The sequence below is a fragment of the Gastrolobium bilobum genome, unplaced genomic scaffold, assembly GCF_033153095.1.
Source record: "Gastrolobium bilobum isolate Gb01-03AN ecotype WA unplaced genomic scaffold, APGP_CSIRO_Gbil_v1 utg58275, whole genome shotgun sequence".
Taxonomy (NCBI): domain Eukaryota; kingdom Viridiplantae; phylum Streptophyta; class Magnoliopsida; order Fabales; family Fabaceae; genus Gastrolobium; species Gastrolobium bilobum.
This window is the reverse complement of record NW_026896427.1, coordinates 31,098-40,924: the sequence shown is the minus strand read 5'-3', so window position 1 is coordinate 40,924 and position 9,827 is coordinate 31,098. Positions and strand designations below refer to the sequence as shown.

General features: G+C 34.8%; 2 protein-coding genes across 2 annotated transcripts; one reads left to right on the top strand and one right to left on the bottom strand.

The window, feature by feature from the left end:
* Positions 1-1,607: 1,607 nt before the first annotated feature.
* On the top strand, positions 1,608-2,972 carry LOC133299675 (phenolic glucoside malonyltransferase 1-like). Its single transcript, XM_061499160.1, has one exon. The coding sequence runs from the start codon at positions 1,608-1,610 to the stop codon at positions 2,970-2,972; it is 1,365 nt and encodes a 454-aa protein (XP_061355144.1).
* Positions 2,973-8,787: 5,815 nt separating this feature from the next.
* On the bottom strand, positions 8,788-9,168 carry LOC133299673 (putative wall-associated receptor kinase-like 16). The gene has a single exon (XM_061499157.1). It carries the CDS (start codon positions 9,166-9,168, stop codon positions 8,788-8,790), a length of 381 nt encoding a protein of 126 aa, XP_061355141.1.
* Positions 9,169-9,827: the final 659 nt, after the last annotated feature.

The following is a 9,827-nucleotide window of genomic DNA, read 5'->3' as shown; positions in this document are numbered from 1 at the left end:
TTGACTTCTAACTCCCAAATAAGCCGACAAATAAATACAAGGGAAATTGTTGTCTTACATAAAATAAGATAAAATAATTTTCTTGCATAAGAGGACAATATGGATTTCAAACAAGCCCAATGGATATCCTTTCTCCGATTCCGTTTACGGTCAATCATTTAAATATTATTTTTCATTTGATCATGGAACTCGAGTTTTGAAATTGGTTTTGAATGTTATTTAAATATTGATATCCTTTGTCCGATCCCATTTATTGTCAACTATTTAAATCTTATTTTTCATTAAAAAAGTTTCTGATGTTACTTTAGATAACTTTATCTAATGTTTATCGAAACGACGTCGTTTTGGGGTTAAAAATTAAAAAAGTAGAGTGATAAAGACTATTGTAACCCTGAAATAAATTAAAATTACAAAAATACCATGATTTCCGTCCCAAAACGACGTCGTTTTGATGAACATTAGATAAAGTTATCTAAAGTAACATCAGAAAAAACAAACCCTTGAATATTATTTAAATATTGATATCCTTTGTCCGACATTTATACGGGAAATGTTATACTTACAACTTATTTTTATTTACAATCTTTTACAACTATATCTTAATATTTTTGTCAAATAACAGTTATTATTTTTGCAAATCAAACTCATTAATTAATTATTAATTCGCAATGAAAGATAACCGTTGATTGACGGAAATCAATAATTAAGATATGATTGTAAAAGGTTGTAAACAAAAATAGGTTGTAAGTATAACCTTCCCTTTTAAATATTATTTTCATTTGATCATGGAGCACGAGTTTTGAAATTGACTTTGAATATTATTTAAGGGTGCGTTTGATAGAGGAGATTTTTTACCTGATAAATATAATTACCAGTAATATGGAAGGAAAGTGAGTTTGGTAAAAAAGTTAAAAAAAAAATTTGGTTGGCCAAAATTTTACTAAAAAAATTCGGTTAAATTTTATGAATATTTTGCAATTCACCGTCACGTTTGTACACGAAATTATTGTTCATGAATATTTTGCTAAAGGGAAAATTGTTTATCATTCTAAATAACATAACTTATGTCATGAATATTTTGCTAAAGGAAAAATTGTTTGTCATTCTAAATAACATAACTTATGTTATTTCACTCTCACAAATAAGTGAGATCCACACCTTTATTTTGTTTTTTACTTTCTCTCCCCTCTTTATCAATCCTTTGAGATGATATACACTTTTTTGCCTTTGCAAAGATAAAATTCTTTTCTATAAATAGGATCTTCCTTTGAGATGATATACTACTGCTACACCATTCACTCAGTACATCTATCCAATAAAAAACGAGAAATGACTGTCATCTTGTAGGGAAAGAAGAGAAAAATATTTTTTTTATCCAAATGTCATTTGTTAAATGACAGATGTACCTACTACAGATGTACAGAAAATGATATCCTCTACCGACTTGATAGAAATTGAACCCATAGTAAAAATTCTATTCTATAAATAGGATCTTCCTCTCTAAAATGAAAAACTGAGTTCTTCTGTATAGAATTCTATTCCTTTCTCTTACATTCTCTTTGAACACTCATTGGCATATATCTTTCTCCTTGTGTCCTTGATAAGCCATGGCACAACCAGCAGCTTTGAAAGTTGTTCAACATTGCTCAGTGGAACCATTACATGGAACAACCACTTCCCCCACTCCAACCATTCTGCCAATTACATTCTTTGACCTCTTATGGCTAAGGTTTCCACCTGTTGAGCGTCTTTTCTTTTATGAATTCCCCAAACCAACCACTTCTTTCTTTGATTCTGTTCTTCCCACTCTCAAACACTCCCTTTCACTCACACTCCAACACTTCCTCCCTCTTGCTGGTAACATCACATGGCCTCTTCAATCTTCCACACCCATCATCAAATATGTCCCAGGTGATGCTGTCTCTTTCACTATAGCTGAGTCCAATGCTAGCTTCAACCATCTCTGTTCTGATCTCTGTGAAGCAGTGGAAAGATATTCCTTAATACCCCATTTGTCCACTTCACATGAACAAGCATCTGTGTTGGCTTTGCAAGTCACTGTGTTTCCAAACTTGGGGTTTTGTATTGGAATAACCACACACCATGCAGCTTTGGATGGAAAATCTTCAACTTTGTTTATGAAATCATGGGCTTATGCATGCTCTTCTAAGCTTGGAGAATCACAATCTTTATCATTACCTGAACATCTAACACCTTTCTTTGACAGATCAGTGATAAGGGAACCTACAGGAATCAGTGAAGTGTTTGTGGACGCATGGTTGAAGCATGGTGGACCAAATAATCGAAGTCTCAAGGTGTGGGAGTTCACTAATCCAATAGAAACCGATGCAGTTAAAGGTTTGTTTGAATTAACCCCCTCACATATCCAAAAGCTTAAGCAATATGCACACTCTAAGCTGAAAAAGAAGGTTCAATTATCAGCATTTTCAGTTATATGTGCTTATGTGTTGGCATGTTTAGTAAAAGCAGAACAACCAAAGTCCAATGGAGTACTTTTCATATTTGGTGTGGACTGTAGATCCCGCTTGGACCCTCCAATTCTTCCCAACTATTTAGGAAATTGCATTGCAGGCCAAATGGTTGTGGCTGAGACAAAGAGTTTACTAGAAAACGATGGATTCATTAGTGCTTTGGAGGGGATAAATGAAGCTTTGGATAGAGTGAAGGATGGAGTGCTCAGTGAGGTAGAAAATTGGATGTCATATATGCACAATTCAACGGAGGACAGAATTTTCTCTATTGCTGGATCGCCACGGTTTGAGGTTTATAGTATTGATTTTGGATGGGGAAGACCTAAGAAGGTGGATATGACTTCAATAGACAGAACAGCAGCATTTTCTCTTTCGGAAAGTAGGAATAACAATGGAGGAATTGAGATTGGACTGGTTTTAAAAAAGCATGAGATGGAAGCTTTTTCTGCCCTTTTAGTTCAAGGACTTGAATCCTTTTAAAGTTTAAAACTTAACTATTTTCGGGGAAGAATAATTGTAAGATATATGCTCAGCTAGTACCCTTTGGGATGCTTCTAAATCCTCAGTGTAATGTTAACTTGTGCTGTCTACAACTTGTGCCATTAGGATAAATTGAATTTTGTTTTATGTCCGGTTTTCCTTAATGTACTTCGTAGGCTTGTCTACTGTTTTCTGCATGCTTTCCTTAATTTTTTCCTCTCGCTACAATGACTATTAGGGCATTTGGTAGAGGAGAATTTTTTTTTATCCGACAATCTCGATTTTCAGAAATATAATAAAAATATTCAATTTACAATTAAAAAAAATATCCAAAAATTAAAAATTTTAAAAAATTTAATTTTCCGAAAAATACGATCATGTTACCGGTTAACTGAAAATGTTGATAATTGAACCTTTATTCATGTTACCAGTTCAATTATAACATTAATATGCATCGCCCCTTTGTAGAATGTCTATAATTGATTGACAAGTTTTCTGTAACTCAATCAATTATTTATTCCATTGACTATGATAGTTTCTCCGATGGATTACATGCACTGGCCAGTGTCTTTAATATCCAAGTACCGAAACATATCAAGGGGACATATCCTACAAATTTCATGTTGTTTATCTCATAAATATCGATAATCAAATAATCTCACTCCCAAAATACCGAGTTATTGGCCGTCAATAGATCGAACCTCACCCGGTGGTAAATCAAAGAATGAAAACTATTTGATTACCTATTTATAATAAACTCAGGATTAAGAGCAATCACATAACTATAGTTAACTGGAGATTTGATACCTTATGACAGAAAAACAACCTAAATCAAATCTCTCCTTGATCCTTTCAATGTGAATGTTAATTCACACCAATATTTTACAATGATTCGGACAAAATCATTTCATAAAATATTGCAGCCTGAATAAAGTGCCCAACTTTACTTAACGGCTGTGACTCCATTCATCAATTGTGAGAACCTATGATCATGTCCTCCATGAACGTATCCATATGATCATATACTTCACAATTTGATCCGGACCTTTATTTTTGTAAATAGTGCGCAAAATAAATAAATAAAACCTTATTTATGAAATTCAGAAAATTATTTTATTGTTTCATCGTCTTACTCCAAGAGCACAATGAAACCAATAACTCCACTTGCTTAATGCAAGTCTGGGATCCTCCTAAGACCCAAAGAAGTAACATGCCTCTCGAACACAAATTCAGGCAAACTCTTAGTAACTGGGTCTGCAAGATCCACCTCTAATGCTATCTGAGTTTAGTGAAAAAACTCATAGCTCGATGTTGATTTTCTTGAGTCAATATCCACTTGAAATAACTGAATTTTTGAAAACTCAACTTTTCAAGACTCCCACTAGAATATACCAGCATATAATCTCTCGTTCTCCAAAGATACTTGAGTACATGCTTAACAATAATCTAGTATTCCTCTAGGTTCAAAATGGTACTATCTCACTACTCCCACTGCATGACAGATGTCTGGTTTAACGCCCAACATGATATGCGTGAGTCTACCTTTGCCAAAGCATAAGATATCTTGCTCATGCATTCTTCCTTCTTAGAAGTCTTTGGTCACTCCTTAGGAAGATGAATTCCACATCTGAGAATTATAATTCTTCTCTTAGAAATCTCATGTTGAATTTTGGCAAGAGTTTTGTCAATGTAAGTAGCCTGAGGTGATGCCAACAACTTATTCTTCCGGCCTCATAAGAGTTTTATACCAAGAATATAATTGGCTTCCCCAGTACTTCCATACCAAAACACTAACTTAGCCAACTCTTTATGCTTGATATTACCTCCACATTGTTTCTAATAAGAAGTATATCATCTACATAAAGTACCAGAAAAGCTACTGTCTTCCGTTGTATCCTTTACATACAAATACACATCATTCATCAAGGTTCTCTCAAAATCAAAATTTTGATAACCTGATCAAAACTGATGTTTCAAGACCTGGATGCTTGCTTAAGTCTATGAAATAGACTTTCACAAATTGCATATCGTGTGTTCCTACTCATTTGCTATAAACCCTTTTGGTTGTTGTATGTAGATATCCTGACATCCAACTCCCAAAATGAAATCTCATAATTGAGACTTATAGCAACTAAGAGAATCTGGATAGACTCAAGCATGACGTCTGGCAAAAATTGCCTCCAAGCTAGCTTTGAAGGTTTTCACCTTTCTGTCCATCCTCTCTTTGCCTTTTATGTCCACATGCACCTTGTGGGTTTTACCCCTCTTGGTGTCTTTACTAGGACCGAACGGAGTTGAAATACAAGTATTTCATCTCATTGTTCATAGCTTGAGCAACACTTGATCAACAATATCTTCTAGTGCATTATCGTATCTAGTAGGATCAATATCACTCAAAAAGAGACAACTTGAGAGTTAACAAGGTTCTCTCCCACTACGAATGTACTGCACTAGACCTTGTGTATTTATAGGTAAAACAAAGAGTGGGTCAAATGATGGATCTTCAATTTCTTGAGGATCCGCTTATCCTTGATATTGTTCCTTTACATGTGATACTAATATTTATACTAGTTTCACTTATATATTATCATGTTGAATTTCCAATCATGGTTCTCTTGTTTGTTCACTTAGAGATATATCTATCCCCTCTTGAACAATCAAGGGAACAGTGGATGAAGCTTCTAGAGATTCTGGAAATTCTTGATCTGAGATAAATCTCATCAAGAATAACCTAACTTAAGAGCTTATAATTTCTTATCTAGTCCTCCTTTAAGAAAATCATGTGAGTGCTCACTTAGATTATCTTGTCCTTAAGACTAAATAAGAAATCATCTCTAGTTCTCTTAGGGTAGCCAAAAGATATGTACTCTTCCATACAAGATTCCATCTCATTTGACTGCTGTTGTAGGACGTGTGTCGTAGCACCCTAAATCCGAATATGGTTTGATCTGGGCTTGCACCCTTTCCATAATTCTTTAGGTGTCTTTACAACAAACTTTGACAGAATCAAGTTAAGAAGGTATATTTCCTTCTCTTAGGCATCTCCCTTGAACAACATTGACAAAGATGAATAACTGAATATGATCTTCACCAAGTCTAGAAATTTTTGATTTTCGCATACTGCAACTTCATTCAACTAACTAACGCGTTCTTAAAGTTGACAGTTACGAAAACTATCCCTCTTAAATCAGGTAAGACCTGAACTTACCAGACAGGTAGCCAACACTTTAGTCAGACCAAAGTGTTTTTGATTTGAACACCTACATGCTTTTCTGCCTCAGACTAAACCTCTTGGAAATTTCCAAAAGCTTTAGACTTATGGCGCACTTGGTTCATCTGTCCAAATCCAGAGTAAACATTCATATAATGAAGTACTCATCACCTCTTCTGGTCTGAACGCTAATTTGTCCACATACATTAGTATGTATCAGTTCTCGTTGAATAGTTGCGCAAATCTTTTTGGCCCCTTGTAGGATTTCTTGGCCATTTTACCTTCCAAAATAAGACTAACATGTAGCTTTTAGTTAAAAGATTCTTGAACTTTCAGTTCCCTCTTTTAACTAAAACATGTTTCCTACTTTGAGGTAATGTGACTCAATCACAAAGGCTAAAGTTATGTTTCATTTGAAACTTTTATTTCTTTGGTGAATGTTCTTGTTCATCACCTTTTCCATTCAACATAACAAATTTAAGAGGGTATAGGACATAGGTAATAAAGACTATTTAAACAATGTACCAGAACAAAACAAGACGAAGATGAACTTCGAAATGTAACTGAGGAATCAATTGCATTGTCAAACATGTTTTAACCAAAACAACTAACAAAAATTGAATTCCTCGTAAAATCTGGAACACATAAACAGTCACCCAAAACCATAGTCTTATAAATAACTTGTCCTACTGCAAATGCAGACACAAGTTCCCATTTTCAAGCTTAAAATATCTATGTCCATTGCTGACAGGTATGCCATGTTTGAACTACTACAAAGAGTAACAAACATAATCAGTGATTCCTGAATCAATAATTCATTCACTGATCAGGCCTTGATATGCCCATGTCTGGTTCTTTTCATCATCTCTGGGCAATTTTTCTTTCAGTATCCCTTCAGTCTGCACTTGAAGAACTTGCCTTGCGGCTTCTTCATAGCAACTGGTTTGACAACTGATAACCAAGTCATTTTGTTCTTGTTACCACCCATGGGTTTCCCTTTGGATTTAACAAGACTCTTAGCAAAACCTGCACCGACTGCATTCTGTCTAGAAGAGCTGCTAGACGCAGCAAACATGTCATTAAGAGTCTGAAGCATTTCTACTCCACTCTTAATCATGTACACTTGTTTCGGCAAGTATTTGGAAAGACTGACAATAATGTAGCAGCGAACTACCATATCTGCCATTTCCCAATCTGAGAAATGCATCTTAGTTTCCTTAGACGCATTCTCTGCAGGTTGCTATGGCCCTTGCATTGTCAGGACAAATTTTAGCTTCCATGTTTTAGAACAATATCAAAGATTTGCTTTTCACTTATTCATAGTTGGTACCATCTAGAGGTTTTCGACTCAAAATCATTTCTAAGATATTTTCTGAAAAAACATATAAAGCACACAATTACAAACAAATAATGCAATAAACAAACGAAGTTCAAGTAGATTCTCATAACTACTCTTGTTTATTGTTAACAATCATTCAGTTTATCTTTACAAGGCTTACGATGGGCAAGTCACTTGTAAAAACAAAAATTGTTATTTGGGCCTTCAGTGCCATTGCCAGAGCCTCGATGGGAGGGTTAACAATTTTACCAAAGTTGAATGTAATTAACCATTGTTTAATTTCAACATTATCCTTAGTGTCTAAGCATTGCCGACGATGGGTCGTACAATACTTTACTAAAATTTCGAAATTATTAAGATTTAATCTAGTGAAATCTGATTATCCTTATCCGATGGGGCTTCAGCGATAACCATTTCACTATTTATATGGGTTCCAAGAAACCCTAGCTCATTGGGCTCTAGGTTCCTTGGGCTCTTCTCATACTAATAACCCATTTGGGCTTTAGTAAAAGAGCAAACCCAACACATACCGCTACTAGTAGAATCATGCCATAGGAGTACACACCCACTTTATCTTGAAACCTTTACATCCATTCATAGCGTACTCAGGAGCCATGCATTATTTATTCAAAAACTGCGAGTTTAAGGAACCAAATTCTTGCAGAGCTAAAACATTGACCTTTTAGTTTTGTGTGTGACATCACCTTGTAGCATGTTCTACTTTTCAAAGCTGAACAAATCAAAACACACAAGTAAGATCCCCTACTTGCATTTGTCCTCAAGAATATGGACTTTCTTCTCGCTGGCTTCCTAGCAACTACGAGTAACCAGCACCAGCTTGAATAAATATGACAACAAAACAATGAATGCCACATTATTTATCAGAATAAATTGATTGCAATGTGAATGAGTCATTTCATGATAGATTGGATATTTTGCACACCTATTTATACCCAACACCAAGTATAAACAAAATTTTATTTATAACTAGGTAAACAAGAAGAATTATGAAATTACAAAAATTGAAACTTTAAAAAGATAACAATTGTTATCATTTGCTTAATTCTTCCCTTTCTCAATGCTAATGCTACTTAGCTCTGTGTTAACAACAATTGGATGTTGAAACCAAGCATCTATGAACGATCTCAATGAACATTTCCCAACACTCTGGTGCTATTTTTCCCTAGAGAGATGAATCAACAATCTTCTCATAAACCCCATTCCGTTGATCATCAAAGGCCCACTTGGCAAGGTACTCATAATCTCTATCTGAGGTCAAAAAATACTCTTCCTTTGTGCAAAAAATATCCCAACAGAACCACACCAAAAGAATACACATCAGACTTCTCAGATAGCCATCCAGTAGCATGATACTCAGGGTTCATGTATTCCAAAATAAGTTCCAAGTTCTCCCTCAACTCAAATTTTGGTGGCTTTGGCTTTGACTCCTCATGAGGTTGCTTCTTGCAGAGTCCAAAATCTGCCACTTTAGGCATCAAATTCTCGTCCAAAAGAATGTTGCATGATTTCACCGCACGGTGGTTGATAGGTAACTTGGTTCTGGAACGAATGTAGTGTAACACCGATGCAGATATGTAGTCTTTATTTCCATGACAAGGGAATAACATTGCGGGCATTGGTGCCATGCCCGTGCAAACAAATTGTAGACCTGACATGGGACCTTTCTCTGGGTTGAAATTGTTTGTGGCTACTTGAAGCTGGGTAAGAGAAAATCGGTGGCAGAGTTGTTCTAGTCGGGTGAAGGAGTTTGTGGTAGTGTTGGATTTTGTGGTGGTGAAGCATGAGAGACAAGGAAACAGACCCATTTTTTAGGGTGAGGAATGTTGATTGTGAAGCAGTGGCGGAACCAGCGCAAAAATTTAGGTGGTGTCAAAAATTTTTACATATTAAATTATCAAAATATTTATCATAATTATACAAATTTATCAGAAAAGAAATTTACTATGAATTCTAACATAGTTATCTAAATTATGTACTAAATAATGTCACATAATATTAAAAATTCAAATAAACAATTATCGTTGGTTATATATCAAAGCAAACATATAAAAATACACTAACATTTTCAGTAAACATTTCAAACATAAAAATTTCACTTTCCTCCCGCAACATAATAAATAATGAACCAAACATTATCCTAAGGATATGAAAACACACAAATATAATAAATATATGTATAATAAGCATTGTCCTTCGTCTTTTCTTTCATTATCTCTATTCCTTAAATTTTTCAATATCTCACGTTAGAGAACATCGCACTTGTTTGCAACAGCCATAAGCACGA

Coding starts and splice junctions, on each gene's coding strand:
- LOC133299675 (XM_061499160.1), top strand. CDS start 1,608: ATGGCACAACCAGCAGCTTTGAAAGTTGTTCAACATTGCTCAGTGGAA.
- LOC133299673 (XM_061499157.1), bottom strand. CDS start 9,168: ATGGCACCAATGCCCGCAATGTTATTCCCTTGTCATGGAAATAAAGAC.